This window comes from Hyperolius riggenbachi, chromosome 5, assembly GCF_040937935.1.
Source record: "Hyperolius riggenbachi isolate aHypRig1 chromosome 5, aHypRig1.pri, whole genome shotgun sequence".
Classification (NCBI taxonomy): Eukaryota; Metazoa; Chordata; class Amphibia; order Anura; family Hyperoliidae; genus Hyperolius; species Hyperolius riggenbachi.
This window is the reverse complement of record NC_090650.1, coordinates 316,049,218-316,067,185: the sequence shown is the minus strand read 5'-3', so window position 1 is coordinate 316,067,185 and position 17,968 is coordinate 316,049,218. Positions and strand designations below refer to the sequence as shown.

General features: G+C 47.2%; 1 protein-coding gene across 2 annotated transcripts in view; it reads left to right on the top strand.

The window, feature by feature from the left end:
• SMCHD1 (structural maintenance of chromosomes flexible hinge domain containing 1) overlaps positions 1 to 17,968 on the top strand; it is a 214,373-nt gene that overhangs the window by 88,124 nt on the left and 108,281 nt on the right. For both annotated transcript variants that reach the window (XM_068237225.1, XM_068237226.1), the window contains exons 18-19: positions 2,971 to 3,048; positions 3,156 to 3,275. In XM_068237225.1, coding sequence (XP_068093326.1) covers positions 2,971 to 3,048; positions 3,156 to 3,275 — 198 coding nt within the window. The remainder of the gene's footprint in view (positions 1 to 2,970; positions 3,049 to 3,155; positions 3,276 to 17,968) is intronic.

Sequence of the window (17,968 nt, the reverse complement as noted above, 5' to 3'; positions counted from 1 at the left end):
ATTATACAGGCTGCCTCCTGCCCTGGTGGTCCCAGGGCAGACTGCAGCCCTCCTACTGTGCACCCAATAACACTGAACTGCCCCCCCCTTCCCTCCGATTGCCCAAAGCACCCCTCAGACCCCCCCCCTGTCCACCCCCCAGACCCCTGTTTGCACCCAATCACCCCCCTAATCACCCATCAATCACTCCCTGTCACTATCTGAAAACGCTATTTTTTTAGATTAGGTCCTAACTTCCCCCTAGGGGCTCCTGCTCACCCCCCACACCCTCAGATCCTTCCCAGCCCCCCCCCCCCCGTGTATTGTATACATCTATTCTCCCCTATTAATCACCCATCAATCACCCCCTGTCACTAACACCCATCACATCAGACCCTAACCTGCCCCTTGCGGGCACCTGATCGCCCCCCCCCCCCCCACACACACACACACACACCCTCAGATCCTCCCCAGACCCCCCTCCCCCCTGTGTACTGTATACATCTATTCTTCCCTGTAATCACGCACTGATCACCTGTCAATCACCTTAGCGCACCTAGGCTACAAAAAAGTGTTACACATGTGGTATCGCCGTACTCAGGGGAAGTAGTATAACGTGTTTTGGGGTGTATTTTTGCACATGCCCATGCTGAGTGGGAGAAATATCTCTGTAAATGGACAATTGTGTGTAAAAAAAAAAATTGTCATTTACTGAGATATTTCTCCCACCCAGCATGGGCATGTGTAAAAATGCACCACAAAACACATTATACTACTTCTCCTGAGTACGGCAATACCACATGTGTGGCACTTTTTTGCAGCCTAGGTGCGCTAAGGGGCCCAACATCTTATGAGCACCTTTAGGCTTTACAGGGGTGCATACAATTTAGCACCCCCCAAAATGCCAGGACTGTAAACACCCCACAAATGACCCCATTTTGGAAAGTAAACACCCCAAGGTATTCAGAGAGGGGCATGGTGAGTCCGTGGCAGATTTCTTTTTTTTTTTTTTTTGTCACAAGTTAGCAGAAATGGAAACTTTTTTTGTTTTTGTTTTATTTTTGTTTCAAAGTGTCATTTTCCGCTAACTTGTGACAAAAAATAAAATCTTCTATGAACTGACCATGACTCTTAGTGAATACTTTGGGATGTCTTCTTTTCAAAATGGGGTCATTTGGGGGGAATTTATACTATCCTGGAATTTTAGCACCTCATGAAACCTGACAGGTGTTCAGAAAAGTCAGAGTTGCTTCAAAATGGGAAAATTCACTTTTGGCACCATAGTTTGTAAACGCTATAACTTTTACCCAAACCAATAAATATACACTGATTGTTTTTTTTTTTTTTATCAAAGACATGTAGCAGAATAAATTTGGACAAAAATGTATATAGAAATTTTACTTTATTTGAAAAATGTCAGCACAGAAAGTTAAAAAAAAAACATTTTTTTGACAAAATTCATGTCTTTTTTGAGTGATATAATAAAAACTAAAAATCGCAGCAGCAATCAAAATGCACCAAAAGAAAGCTGTATTAGTGACAAGAAAAGTAGGGAAAATTCATTTAGATGGTAGGTTGTATGACCGAGCAATAAACCGTGAAAGCTTCAGTGGTCTGAATGGAAAAAAAGGCTCTGGTCCTTAAAGCAGTAGGATCAGCCATACTATGCCAGGGGGAAAAAACACATCTATAAGTGACAAATACTTGATCTACTTACATAACACATGTATTATACTGTCCACATTTTGATTTCAATGAATGTTATATAGTAAATGGCGAGAATTCTGTTAGTGGTGGGGGCCATGTCTTTTGCCCACAGTTAAGGCTAACTCGTGATGTCATTTCAGCCCTTTACTTTTTTTTTCTTGTCTCCTCCAATCGCTGAGTCGCCTCAGCCTTGCTTGTAAACGCAAGTGAGTAGGGGATTAGGTTTCAGATAAGCAGCTGGCAGGGAAATAAAGGAAAGAGGAGGAATAGATTATAGATCATAACACCCAGCATGCAATTCTTTGGCACGACTACTAAACGGCCAGTGCTCTTTAAGTATGTTATAACTCCAAATCATAACAGCATAAAACGTTTTGAATGCAGGATTAGCATCTTTATCACCTAATACACTCAGACCAGTTGCTGTTGAAATTTGATTTTTATGGTGACGATACCGCTTTAAGGGGTAGAAAGACTGTGGTCCTCAAGTGGTTAAAGGAAGTAATTGGATAATTGTGACCACCCTTGATTATTATTTTATGACGCCTTTTGGGAAATCCAAAAAATTGAAAATAAGTGGCTACTTAAAGCAGTGTTCCCCAACCCTGTCCTCAAGGCCCACCAACCGTGCAATGTTTTGTGGAAATCCACACAGGTAGTTAATCGGCTCTGCTGAGACACTAATTACCCCACCTGTTCAAGCTTACGGTTGTTTGCAAAACATGTACTGTTAGTGGGCCTTGAGGAAAGGCTTTGGAAACTCTGACTTAAAGGTTACACCCAAGCTGTTAAAAAAAAAAACTACTTACCGGGGCTTCCTCCAGCCCCTGGCAGCTGATTTGTCCCTCGCCACAGCTCCGGTGTCAAGGAATCCCTGACGTTGGCGCACAGCACACCCAGACCACGTCAGCGTGATCGAGAGCGGCACAGGTGCAGTAGATGCCGACCTGGTAAGGCCGGCATCTCCAACAGAGGGGATCCGAGGACACCGGAGCTGAAGCGAGGGACGTATCAGCTGACAGGGGCTGGAGCAAGCCCTAGGTAAGTAGATCTCATTTTCCGCTCCAATGTACCTTTTAATGAAGGGCTCCTTCACATGCATATCAAAATCCTGTGCGCTGATCTACATTACTGTTATACTTCTTGGTTGTTCAAGCCTCAGCTTCAAGAACTGATGGTTTGCTGAATCTGAAAATATTGAAGGTGATATCAGTTGTTGGATTTACGTTTTTTATATATTGTAGGAAGCAATACTCTGTTAATGTTTGTTTGTTTGTATTTAAGCACCAGGTGGAGATAGCGAAATTATTTCACACATAAGTCAGCATGGTGGAACGTGGCCCTACTGGTTTAAGAAAATGGGTATGTTTTGTTTATTTATGCAATATTCATAGTTATCCAATGTATTTTTACACCCTCTTCCTAATTTTGTTTCATATGCACAATGATTTTACTTTCTTTTGTTGCAGAGAACATTACAAAGCTTGGTGATTATACTTTGAAGTTACAGGTTGTATTAAATGAAAGCAACGCTGACAAATATGCAGGAAGGGCTCTTCCATGTAAAATTATAAAGTTTAGAGTTGTGGGTATGTATTTTTTATTATAAGATCTATGCTATACTACTTCATCAGTATATAGATACATGATTTATACACTAACCAAAAAATACCTTCCGCCTTCTGAAAGCAAAATAGTACAGAGAACCGCAATGGCACTTAACAAAAGGCCATCTTAAAAATCCAGTAGTTTTCTATGAAACATTGCAGAAGTATATCCCTCCTATAGTAGCGAAAGTCCAGATAGAACCCAAAATACAGCAGAGCGTAGATAATGTGCAATTACCCTTGTTGAGAACCGTTTCAGTGCATGTGTTTTTTCTTGTAACTGACTCTTGTGGCCAGGGTTTAATCTAGTGGACTCCCTCTTTCCCCTGTCTGTGACCATTGCCAATACGCACACAGCATATGCTGGTGTGTGCTTAGTGGACATTAATATATTTTGTTAGCTCCCTTGTGAGTTTAATTTGATGCACCACAGTGGTTTGCAAAAGTATTCGGCCCCCTTGAAGTTTTCCACATTTTGTCATATTACTGCCACAAACCTGAATCAATTTTATTGGAATTCCACGTGAAAGACCAACACAAAGTGGTGTACACGTGAGAAGTGAAACGAAAATCATACATGATTCCAAACATTTTTTACAAATAAATAACTGCAAAGTGGGTTGTGCGTAATTATTCAGCCCCCTTTGGTCTGAGTGCAGTCAGTTGCCCATAGACATTGCCTGATGAGTACTAATGGCTAAATAGAGTGCACCTGTGTGTAATCTAATGTCAGTACAAATACAGCTGCTCTGTGACGGCCTTAGAGGTTGTATAAGAGAATATTGGGAGCAACAACAAAATTATTGAGGAAATTTAAAGCAGGCTAAGGCTACAAAAAGATTTCCAAAGCCTTGAACATCCCACAGAGCACTGTTCAAACGATCATTCAGAAATGGAAGGAGTATGGCACAACTGAAAACCTACCAAGACAAGGCCGTCCACCTAAACACACAGGCCGAACAAGGAGAGTGCTGATCAGAAATGCAGTCAAGAGGCCCATACGAGCTGCAGAGATCTACAGCTCAGGTGGGGGAATCTGTTCATAGGGCAACTATTAGTCGTGCACTGCGCAAAGTTGGCTCTTATGGAAGAGCGACAAGAAGAAAGCCATTGTTATCAGAAATAAAAACAATAATAACAGAGGCGCCAGCAAGTGTAAAATAGTTAAAATCCGCTTAAAAGGAGTGGTGTAGGTGGAAACACCTCTCAGGTACAAAATAGACCAACCAGTAGGCTGTTAATTAATAACAGTGATATTTATTGGGGATTTCTCCAGGCATGCAATGCGTTTCACGGGCGAAGTTCCCGCTTCATCAGGCAAATCGGATAGGAGAAACACTGGGGGGGGGGAAGAGACAAAAAAGGAAAATATGGCAGGGGACGCTTGATTTACAGAAAAGACAATATGTGCAAAATATGTAAAACATTTCTATAGATAAAAATCTTTTTTTTGATATTCTTACCATAAACTGAATCATAGGAGTACATAACATATCCAGATATGAGAAAATAAATGCCATTTGGAACATGCTAATATCAAGTTGTACATACTGCTCTTTGAAATATGATCCACTCATTACAATTCCACTATAAACAGTTCTCAATACCAACTCCAAATTAAGTAGATCCTAGACCAAACCAGTAGCGCTACCTAACTTTTACAATAGGAAAAGCATGGTGTGGCATGTGTGTATAAAGATAGCTTACCAGTGAAAAGTCCAGTTCTGGATCAAGCGCCTCAATGTGGGTTTCTGATGTTGCCTCCGAGTTATATAACAACCAGTCGGCGCCAAGATGAACTCTAATTGTGGGCGGAAGTATGTGCCGGGAGCGTCGCAATGACGACTTCCGGTCGTGTAGTGAGCCGGGCAGCGTTCCCTGTTATTTAGGACGCAACATGGGCTGTTAGTGAGGGCGGATGCGGACGCAATGTCTCATCCGCTCTGACGGAGGTGTTGCGGGCGTAACGTCTGTAACGAACATATCGGAACGATAGAACAATCTTCCCCTTACTAACATTACGGACTACAGCCCCCAGTATAAATGGCGATTGCAGCCTTTACAATCACTGCGCATGCGTCTGCCCACATATCATAACATGTTCGTTACAGACGTTACGCCCGCAACACCTCCGTCAGAGCGGATGCGACACACATGCCACACCATGCTTTTCCTATTGTAAAAGTTAGGTAGCGCTACTGGTTTGGTCTAGGATCTACTTAATTTGGAGTTGGTATTGAGAACTGTTTATAGTGGAATTGTAATGAGTGGATCATATTTCAAAGAGCAGTATGTACAACTTGATATTAGCATGTTCCAAATGGCATTTATTTTCTCATATCTGGATATGTTATGTACTCCTATGATTCAGTTTATGGTAAGAATATCAAAAAATGATTTTTATCTATAGAAATATTTTACATATTTTGCACATATTGTCTTTTCTGTAAATCAAGCGTCCCCTGCCATATTTTCCTTTTTTGTCTCTTCCCCCCCCCCCCCCCCCCCCCCCCCCCGATGAAGCGGGAACTTTGCCCGTGAAACGCGATGCATGCCTGGAGAAATCCCCAATAAATATCACTGTTATTAATTAACAGCCTATTGGTTGGTCTATTTTGTACCTGAGAGGTGTTTCCACCTACACCACTCCTTTTAAGCGGATTTTAACTATTTTACACTTGCTAGCGCCTCTGTTATTATTGTTTTTATTGCTGAATAGTCCACCCATGGTGGAGGGGTGTTTTCCCCATTTTCCTGTCTACAGAGAGCAACATCTTAAATACCTGAGTGGGGTCAGGTTCTAATTGTCCCCACCTGCATTTACAGTGGTTGCCTTTGCGGTAACCCAGACTTGTGAGTACATCTACCTTTACTTTTTCATTCATCCCCATTCTGACTACTAACATACTACACCATATTGGGCTCTCGGTTTCTTTGTCTCACTTGTCTTTTTAAGCCATTGTTATCAGAAAAGCATAGGAAGTCCCGTTTGCAGTTTGCCACAAGCGATGTGGGGGACACAGCAAACATGTGGGAAAAGGTGCTCTGGTCAGATGAGACCAAAATGGAACTTTTTGGCCAAAATGCTATGTGTGGCGTAAAACTAACACTGCACATCACTCTGAACATACCACCCCACTGTCAAATATGGTGGTGGCAGCATCATGCTCTGGGGGTGCTTCTCTTCAGCAGGGACAGGGAAGCTGGTCAGAGTTGATGGGAGGGTGGATGGAGCCAAATACAGGGCAATCTTGGAAGAAAACCTCTTGGAGTCTGCAAAAGACTTGAGACTGGGGCCGGAGGTTTACCTTCCAGCAGGACAACGACCCTAAACATAAAGCCAGGGCAACAATGGAATGGTTTAAAACAAAACATATCCATGTGATAGAATGGACCAGTCAAAGTCCAGATCTAAATCTAATCGAGAATCTGTGGCAAGATCAGAAAACTGCTGTTCACAAACGCTGTCCATCTAATCTGACTGAGCTGGAGCTGTTTTGCAAAGAAGAATGGGCAAGGATTTCAGTCTCTAGATGTGCAAAGCTGGTAGAGACATACCCTAAAAGACTGGCAGCTGTAACTGCAGCAAAAGGTGGTTCTACAAAGTATTGACTCAGGGGGCTGAATAATTGCGCGCAACCCATTTTGCAGTTTTTTTTTGTTTTTTTTTAAATGTTTGGAATCATGTATGATTTTCGTTCCACTTCTCACGTGTACACCACCTTGTATTGGTCTTTCACATGGAATTCCAATAAAATTGATTCATGTTTGTGGCAGGAATATGACAAAATGTGGAAACCTTTAACGGGGCCGAATACTTTTGCTAACCACTGTATCTGTCCCAGGAGAGGACGCCAGGATATATGCTCCTAATCTTTTAGATAGGTTTGATGCAATGAATGTTTCATACGAATACCTGGGTACTTCTGCGTAGTGCAGGTGACTACGCAAGGGAATGCATTCTTTTGTAATTAAGACCCCGGCTTTTAACTTAAAGGGATACTGTAGGGGGGTCGGGGGAAAATGAGCTGAACTTACCCGGGGCTTCTAATGGTCCCCCGCAGACATCCTGGGTTGGCGCAGCCACTCACTGATGCTCCGGCCCCGCCTCCAGTTCACTTCTGGAATTTCTGACTTTAAAGTCAGAAAACCACTGCGCCTGCATGCCTGTGTCCTCGCTTCCGCTGATGTCACCAAGAGTGTATCGAGGACACGGCAACGCAGGCGCAGTGGTTTTCAGACTTTAAAGTCTGAAGTTCCAGAAGTGAAACGGAGGCGGGGCCGGAGCATCGGTGAGTGGCTGCGCCAACACAGGATGTCTGCGGGGGACCGTTAGAAGCCCCGGGTAAGTTCAACTCATTTTCCCCTGACCCCCCTACAGTATCCCTTTAACTGTAGGGATAGCAGTGGTGCCTGGATAATTGATTCCTGTGAATGCATTTGTTCGAACATTTGCATGTGAGTGTGCAAAGGGTTAACTATTTTTTGCTATTTCTCTGGCCACACCCCCTTTAGCATCTTCCTAATAACTTATGTAAATGTCCTAACTTAAAGGGTTGTGTCCAGATATATGTTTTTTTTTTTGTTTTTTTTTTAGTGCAAAGAGGTCTGGAGATGTCCAACATTTCAATTAAAAGACCACTTTCTTCAGGGTCCATTTGTGATTATTATTGGTTTGCTAATCCATACTTATTTTGTATATTGTGTATCCATGAATATAAATCAATTTGAATATATTTTTATATAAAGAAAACTGATTATTACGTTTGACTTGGCTATAAAACAACCTCTGACCCCCACCAGCATTCCACTGACATTCCCTTCCTTTCGGTAACATTGACAGTGCCCAAACTGCCACCACTATTGTGGTCACTTCATGAAGACAGCAGTTTTCTAGTCACTCCTTCTCCTGTACCCATGTACAGCTGGGCCCTTCTGCCTCCCCCACTGGTTGAAGTGAGGCTTCTCCTGTGATATTTCTCAATACAAAGCCACTGATAAAGTTTGCTTCAGGTATGGTAGGACACATCAGTCACAGACAGCCGTGGGTAGAGGCTGAGAAGGAGCCATTGGCTAGAGAAAGAAGTTTGGTTATTGGAATGCAGTAAGCATAGATAAACACTACTTCACCAGCACACCCTGCTGCCGTATACTCTTCAATGTGGATCATCAAAGGGAGGATTCTACTTTTAACCAGGGGGAGCAGGAAAGGCAGGTGGTGCCAGCTGTGCTATACAGGCATTGATACTGGGAGAGTAATCTGAAGGACAACTGTAGCGAAAGGGATATGGAGGCTGCCATATTGATTTTCTTTTAAACACCACCAGTTGCCTGGCTATCCTGGTGATACTCTGCCTCTAATACGTTTAGCTATAGAACCTGAACAAGCATATGCAGATCTGGTGTTTCTGACATTATTGTCCGACCTGACAAGTTTACCTGCATACTTGTTTCTGGGTTGTGATTCAGACACTACTGCAGCCAAATAGACCAGCAGGTCCACCAGACAGCTGCCGTGTTTCCCTGAAAGTAAAACCTCCCCCGAAAGTAAAACCTAGCTCAGATTTCAAGCAGGCGGGAAATGTAAGCACCTACCCTGAAAATAAGCCCTAGTGGCAGAGAGGAGGGGACACAGCTGTGCAATAGGAAGAAGCAGCCAGGGAAGCAGTGTGTGGATGGACTCATCCCTGGACAATGTCAGCCTCGGCTGTCTCTGTCCCTTCCCATCCACCACTCTCTCCCCTCCCCTCTGTAAGCCCCCCCCCCCCCCCATGGTGAGCGAGATGTGCTGGCTACTGTCATCTCTATTATTTGCTATGGGACAGTGGGAGGGTGTGAGAAAGAGCTGCTGCGTGTGTGAGGAAGATGGAGACTGTGCAGAGGGAGTTTCTGCCAGCACCAGTTTGCTACCATAGGCTCAGCAGAGTTAAGGTGGCCACACACGATACAATAAAATGATCCGATTTTACAGTACTTCGATAAAAACGATCGTATCTCTAAAAAATCAAAAGCTTTTTTTTCATTCGACTGAAAAATCCGATCGGATTTCCCTTTTTTTCGATTCAAATCGATCCGGAATGCCAGATATTTCTCTTCAATTTCTACTAAAGATTGTATGGTGTGTGTTGGATTGTAAATTTATTAATATACACACCCTAGCAATTTTCTCTGAGTTTCCAATCATTTTTATCATAATTGAGGAAAAAATTTAACTTAGGTGTGTGGTACATTGGTCATATTTTTGAAATGTTACAATCAGTCAGAAAAATTGATTGCAATTCTTAAATTGAACAGATATTTAAAAAATTGTATGGTGTGTGGCCACCGTAAGTAAGGAGAAAGATGTGTGATTTAGCTGCATATGCTAGCTGTCCTCTCTCTACTGCTCAGCTTGTGCCTCAGACAATACAGCAGTGGCAGGAATCTCAAGCAATGTGCCTGTCCTCTCCTTACTATAGATCTGAGTTAGATAAGAGTGTGACTCTGGGAGTAGAATTCTGAACCTCAGTAAATAGTACAGTGACTTTGCCATTGTACTCTATCATTTGTCTTTTATCAGCAAATGTTAAGTGAGATTCAGATGTTGTATAAAACTCACATATTGTGCACAAATACTGCTGTTTAAGATATCCCAATAGCCATGTGTTCTTCCTTAGTGTGTTTCTCCCAAAACAAGACCTCCCCTGAAAATAAGCCCTAGCACATTTTTTGGAGCAAAAATTAATATAAGACACTGTCTTATTTTCGGGGAAACACGGTAGTATTGTTTAACAGGAAATAAATATGGCAGGCTCCATATGCCTCTCGTTACAGTTGTCCTTTGAGGTGAGAGGACAGTTTGCGTCTCATAAATTTGTGTTACTATTTGAGTATATACCGAGTATATACCGTTTTTTGGGGCCATAAGACACACCTGGGTTTGGAGGACAAATACTGGGTAAAAATTCTACACCTCGTGCGTCCATGGTGCAGGTCATCCTGTAGCTGTTTCCTAACGCCCCCTACACCCCTGCCCCCCCAGCTCTCTTTACCCAAGCTATAGTAACCCCCACTGCCCCTCACACTGCAATAACCCCCACCAACACTAATCACACTGCCCCCCGAGCTGCAATAACCCCCACCTACAGTAATCCCCAAACCCACCAAGAATAATTTAGCATATATGCAAAGGAATCAAGCTCACCCCATTCAGTGACCATAGAACAGCAGAATGAGTAAATTTCATTTCGGTCCTCTTACAGCAGGATGCTGTGGGAGTCTTAGATGCCCCTGTTGTGCAGTCCCAAGACAGAGAGCGGAAGCTGCAGCCAGGACTGTGACAGTAGCATGGTCTCTGCTGATCCGCCTGTCATACAGATATCGGGAGCAGCTGGAAGTGCGGGCTTGCCTGCTGTGACACCCCCTCCGGATTACTCTCTATTGAAGCGCTGATCCAGGACTGAAAGCAGAAGTGAGCCTGCGGAGTGTGACGTGTGTCTCTGTAACCACGGCTCCAGTATCCCCGGCGCATCTGCACTGAATGGTCATGCAGCGATAAGGGAGGATACTTCCAGCGTGTCTGGCTCCCAGAATTGAGAGGACACATGTGTAAGACAAGTAGCCGGTGCTGACACTAGGACACCGCTTCGGGAGAACAGTGCACTGGAGCCCCCGATCCTCCAATGAAATGCCACTCCGCTCCAGAGTGCATCCCTATCTTCCTCATATGTCATTAGGTAAGCCGGCAGAGTGCTTAATAGCATGTCTGTGTTCTTGCTCTCTCCCACTGGTAAGTATGTTTGACCATCCGGTGGGCTTACCTAATCACATATATGGAAGGGTTCTAATGAGATCGGGATGCACACTGGAGCTAAGCGTCTCATTGGAGAATCTGGGGCTTTAGTGCAGTGTCCTGAAGCGGTGTCCTAGTGTCAGTGCCGGCTACTTGTCTTCCGCCTGTGTCCTCACAATGCCTGGAGCCAGATGCACTGGGCTGCTCAAGTCTCCTGGAAGTGTACTCCCTCCTCGTGGCATGACCTTTTAACACAGATGCGCCAGGGTTACAGAGCGGGGGGGATTCACTGATTGCTGTTACCGCAGGGCTTAGTAGAGGGATACAAGCACCGGTCTGAATTTATTATTCGGACCATAAGACAGTTATTTTTTTCACCTCACTTTTGGGGGAGAAAAAGTGTTTGACTTTTTTTCTAATATACCACATCCCCAGACACCGCTCTAAATATACCATCTGATAGCTTAGAGCAATTTAATTATTATTTTTTGTTTGTAAATCGAGGTCTCTTCATCTGAAAGTCTTATTTCAAGGTTTGGTAATATAACCTGAAACAGCCTATATAAAGGCATTAAAGCCATACTTGAAGAATATTCTGGAGAACTTCCCAATGCCTTCAACCCTTGTAGAATTAATCATCTCAAATGTTGACAAAGAGATGGATGTCTTTTTCTCGTTTTCTGTTGCTTTCTTCGCTTTCTTCGCTAACTTTATTCCTTTTGTTAGCTTCGGCTCACACCTTGGGAGCCCCCTGTGCACCCCTTTGGATCGCACTGACCTCCTGCTCCCAGCACTGGCTGGATCCAGCTGCCTGCTGCGGGACCCATCTCCTAGATCCGGGATCCCGCCGCCGCTTCCCGACCACCTCCGAACACCCACTTGATGGGTGCCGACTCCCGGAGTACACGACTCCCGGACTCGCCTACCTGCTGCCGGACCCTTGGACTCCGCTGCCTGCCGCCGGACCCCCGCGGGAGGCTGGAAAGGAAAGGACCCCCGGTCACTGCTGCCTGCCGGCGCATCTCCAGCCACCCAGTCGCAGCACGCTGAGTCTCCGCCGCCAGCCGCCGGTCACATCTACGGCCACCCACGTGAACAATCTGCCTCGCGGTGCACGCTGTCTCCTAGGCTCCGCTGCCAGCCGCCTGCTGCCGAAGCCATCTCCGGCCACCCATGTGTGTGAGCGGACTCAGGAGCTCGTGGAGAGTGTCCTCCACACCGGAGTCCCCCTCTGCTCCTGGAGCGACGCATGGGCTGGGGGTGCCTGCAGACCGGAAGCCACCTGACGATCCAGGCTCCTGCCTGCTCTGGACTACTAGGCCCCACGTGGCCTACTAGGCCCCCCACGTGGCCCGTAACAGGGTTGTGGTTGAGGCTACTGCACGCGGCAGCCGCCCACTAGGGCTGCCTCTGCCTCTCCTGCAGCCCACCACAGCTTGGAGCCCCATCGCTCCTGGTTCCCCCCCAACGCCCATCACCGCTGGAGCCCAGTCCCTGCAACTGTGGTTGGCCAAGAAGGACCCAGCCCCTTATGGCTCCCGACCAGCAGACCCACGCTCCAGAGGTAAGACGCTGACTCTCTGCAAGCCTGTCTGCCTGGCTACACTGCTCACACGATAGACTGCTTCTGCACTGCTCGTGTGATGGATGCTGCAGCGATTTCACTGTTTTGCACCGTATACCACCGCTCATGGGACCAACGTTATTGCACTGCTCATGTGATGGACTGTATTGCACTGCCCACGTGATGGACTGTATTGCACTGCTCATGGGATGGTCTGCATTGCACTGCTCAATGTGACGGACTGTATTGCACTGCTCAATGTGATGGACTGTATTGCACTGGTCACATGATGGACTGTATTGCAATGCTCATGTGATGGATTGTATTGCACTGCTCATGTGATGGACTGTATTGCACTGTTCATGTAATGGTCTGTATTGCACTGCTCATGTGATGGACTGTATTGACCTGCTCAAGTGTAGGACTGTACCGCACTACACATGTGGACTGTATCGCACCGTTGATGCGATAGACTGTATTGCTCATGTGACAGACTGCATTGCACTGCACATGTGATGGACTGTTTTGCACTGCTAGGCATTGCACAGATGATGGTCTGGACTGCACGGCCTGTGTGTTGATCCTGCCCTTGCGCAGGCCAGGTTATGTCTGCTTCTCTTTTTTGTGGGGCCACATACGACAGGTCCTGGACCCTGCCCTGAGACTCCGGCCAGGCCAACGGAGGAGAGGATGCCATGCTGGTGCCCGCGTGAGGCTGGAGAGGAAGGGCCTACGCTCAGCCATTACCTCAGTCCTCCTGGCAAATGCCCAATCCCTCCCAAACAAACTGGATGAACTGCGCCTCCTCTGTGACAGGAGGGACCTCGTCAGTAATACCCCGGCCCTCTGCCTCACAGAAACATGGCTGCATGAGGACATCCCCGAGAGCGCTCTCCTTCTCCCGGGCTTCAGCATCATAAGAGCAGATCGGGACCCTGTCCTCTCAGGGAAAAAGAGAGGGGGCGGCATCTGCTTCTACATCAGCTCCTCATGTTGCCCCCCTCAAACGATACTCGCTAGGAAGTGCTCTCCAGACCTGGAACTACTGCTAATCCACTGTAGGCCGCCATACTCACCAAGGGAGTTTTCCTCCTATGTCCTTGCCGGAGTGTACATCCCTCCCGATGCCGACATCAAATCTGCCCTTCTCGTCCTAAGCGAGACCATCTCGCAGTGGGAGACATCCCTCCCGGATTCACTGTTTATCATCGCGGGTGACTTCAACAAGGCCAACCTGCGCCAAGAGATGCCACGCTATCACCAGGATGTAACCTGCCCCACCAGTGGTCCAAACACCCTTGACCACTGCTACACTGCACTAAAGGATGCATACAAAGCAGTCCCCCGAGCAGCTCTGGGCTCGTCCGGACCACTGTCTCATCCACCTTATCCCAACCTACAGGAGACGCCTGGAATCAGCTAAACCGACCATTAAGTCCATCAAGGTCTGGTCGAACGAGGCAAAACTGAAACTACAAGCCTGCTGTGAATGCACCGATTGGAAGGCCCTGAAAGCGCCAAACTTGAATGAATGGGCAGATAACGTTGCCTTATTCATCAGTTTCTGCGAGGACTCTTGTGTACCAGCAAAATCCTTCAAGCTGTACCCGAACAACAAGCCGAGGTTTACCAACAAGCTACGGCAGCTGCGGAGTCGCAAGGAGGCTGCGCACAGGTCCGGCAACCGAGAGGACTATAGAAGGGCAAGAAACGACCTCAATCGCGAGATGAGAGCTGCCAAGAAAGAGTATGCTGAAAGAGTGGAACACAACCTGTGCTCAAACAACTCACGTGCCGTATGGAAGGGACTGAAGGCCGCCAATTACTACAAGCCCCAACCCCAGCAGGCGTCACCCAGCCCGATACTAGCAGAAGAACTCAGCAGATTCTACTGCAGGTTCGAGAACCAGGGAGTACTGGAGGGGAACCAGACACCGGCTAGCCCACCTTTGTGCCCGGCAAACAACAACCTGCCCTCTCCCTCGGTGGTGAGCGAAGCCGAGGTCCTGCGCCTCTTATCAACACTTAATGCCAGAAAAGCCTCCAGCCCCCGACGGAGTGTCCCCAGCCTGCCTGAAAACCTGCTGTCGGCAACTTGCTCCCATCCTCTTCGCCATCTTCACCAAGTCCCTGGAGAAAGGCAAAGTCCCCACTTGCTTTAAGAGGTCTACCATCATACCTGTCCCTAAGAAGCAAGGGGTCTCCGATCTCAACAACTTTAGACCCGTAGCCCTGACGTCCGTAATCATGAAAACCATGGAGCGGGCAGTCCTAGCCTACCTCAAGCTCTCCACTTCACCCGTCCTAGACCCCTACCAGTTTGCCTACAGGGAAAACAGGTCCACCGATGATGCGATCAATATCTGCTTGGAGCTCACCAACGACCACCTGGACAGGCCGGACACGTATACTAGAATACTCCTCCTGTTCGGCCTTCAATACCATCTGCCCACGCATTCTGCAACGGGACCTTGCTGCACTCGGAGTCCATCCAAGCCTACTATGGATCACAGACTTTCTCACCAACAGATCCCAAGTCGTCAGACTGGGCGATATCCACTCACAAGCAGCAACCACGAACACAGGGGCTCCCCAAGGCTGCATCCTGTCACCACTGCTGTTCTCCCTCTACACAAACAACTGCAGATCGGAGGCAGACTCCGTAAAGGTCAACAAGTTCGCCGATGACACCACCATCATTGGCCTTGTCACCAAGGACAACGACCAGGAGTACCGCCAACAGGTGGAGAGTATTTGCAACTGGAGCAAGGAGAACAGGCTGGTGCTTAACACTGCAAAAACTGTTGAGCTAATCATTGACTTCAGGAAGTCTGCCCCGCCCCCTATTTATATTGACGGCACCGAGGTAGCCAGGGTGCCATGTGCCCAGCTTCTGGGTACTATAATTTCCAGTGATCTCAGCTGGAAGCCCAACATCACTGCCACCCAACAGAAAGCCCAGCAGAGACTCTTCTTCCTCCGCCAGCTGAGAAAGTTTGGCATGACTCAAAAAATCCTAACCAGCTTCTACACTGCCACCATTGAGTCAATCCTCTGCTCCTCCATCTTGGTCTGGTATGCTGGGGCCACCGCCAATGACAAACTTCAGAGGGTCATTAGGTCAGCGGAGAGGATCGTTGGGTGCCCCCTTCCCTCTCTTGCCCTGCTACACAACAACAGACTGAAATCAAGGGCTCGGAGGATTGCCAATGATCCTTCTCACCCAGGCCACCGCTACTTCAGCCTACTGCCACTGGGCCGGAGGCTTCGGGCCATCTCCACAAAGACCACGAGACACAGGAACTCGTTCTTCCCCTCGGCGGTCAACCTCCTCAACTCCCTCCACATACTACCATCAATGCAAGCCCCAACGAGCTGCGGGGCGGTCTGTGCCATGGCGGATCGTTCAACCAACCCACCAGACTAACCATCTCGGTGTCACACTAGGGACTGTGATGCTTTAAAGAGAACCCGAGGTGGCTTTGTATAACGTTAGTGGGGCACAGAGGCTGGTTGGGCACACTAACACCAGCCTCTGTTGCCCCATCGTGTGTGTCAAAGACCCCCCTGCTCGCCGCTATACCCCCGCAATGCTGGCGACACGCAGCGTGTCGCCAGCACAATGTTTACCCTAGCGCTGTCTGTCAGCGCCGCTCCGCCGCCTCCTCCGCATCGCCGCTACCCGCCCTCGTCCCTTCCCTCACGCTGATTGGAGGGAAGGGACGAGGGCGGGTAGCGGCGATGCGGAGGAGGCGGGGGAGCGGCGCTGACAGACAGCGCTAGGGTAAACATTGTGCTGGCGACGCGCTGCGTGTCGCCAGCACTGCGGGGAGGATAGCGGCGAGCAGGGGGGTCTTTGACACACACAATGGGGCAACAGAGGCTGGTGTTAGTGTGCCCAACCAGCCTCTGTGCAACACTAACGTTATACAAAGCCACCTCGGGTTCTCTTTAAGGATGTATAGGGAAATTGAAATACTACGTATAGTGAAATTCAATTGTATAGAGCAATGCAATGTGTAGTGGAATGCAATGAAATATAATGCTAACTCACGCTAACCGATGCCTCTACGGCTTGCTGCTATCTATCTATGTCTCTACCTATGTCTTCTCTCTGAGCCAGATGTATTGTGCCAAAAACAATTCCGGGCATGACCCAGTCATGCTTGGCGAAATAACGTTTTTCTTCTATCTGAATGAAGCAAGAAGAGGAAGTGACACGCATGGCCATTACAAGAGACTCCTCCAGACGGGTCATAGCATGACTTTGTTGGAAGTAGTCTGTCTTAAAGGCATACCCATGAGAGGTGCTCAGAGTCCCTTTTAACTTGGCCTTTTTAGGGCAGGGATGAGATCCACACTCTGATCTTCTGCACTCCACTGTGGGCTTTGAGCTATATCATCACAGTGGCCTACATTGCTTTCTGGAAGAGAGCATGCCCAGGACACTATTGTATGAAGACTTGGCTAGGACTGTGTAGTAGCACCTGGATGACCAAGTTCCCTGAGAATGCAGGAGGGAGCCTGACAGCTTGCTCATCACAACAGGTCACATGACTATATGGTCAAGCTGCAGGATATGGATATTCAAAAACTTGGCAATCTTAAACACTTGTGTTTCTGTAGTCTACATAGTGTGAGACGAACAGCTAGCCCTTGAAATAATTGCTGGGCTATAACAGTAGCCTTAAAGGGAAGGTCCAAGCAAAATAAAAAAATGAGTTTCACTTACCTGGGGCTTCTACCAGCCCCATGCAGCCATCCTGTGCCCTCAAAGTCACTCACTGCTGCTCCAGTCCCCCGCTGGCAGCTTGCCGACCTCGGAGGTCGGCGGGCCGCATTGCGTACATTTTTACGCATTCCTGCTAGTGCAGGAACATTAACACATACATTTTTACGCATTATTGGTTCAATGCGTAAATTTTTTTACGCATTGAACCAGTAATGCGTAAAAATGTATGTGTTAATGTTCCTGCACTAGCGGGAATGCGTAAAAATGTACGCAATACGGCCCGCCGACCTCCGAGGTCGGCAAGCTGCCAGCGGGGGACTGGAGCAGCAGTGAGTGACTACGAGGGCACAGGATGGCTGCATGGGGCTGGTAGAAGCCCCAGGTAAGTGAAACTCATTTTTTTATTTTGCTTGGACATTCCCTTTAATGGGATTGTTGCTGGCCAGTTAGATTAGTTGAAGTGAGCAGGGGATTACTTACAGGAAATAACAGCTGTTTCTAATGGCATAAGAGTTGTTAGCGTGCTACAATGTAATTGTATACACAGTAATTTTTTTTGCCATAGTGTCACTTTAAGTGAAGCACAGGATCACTTTAAAACTTGAATT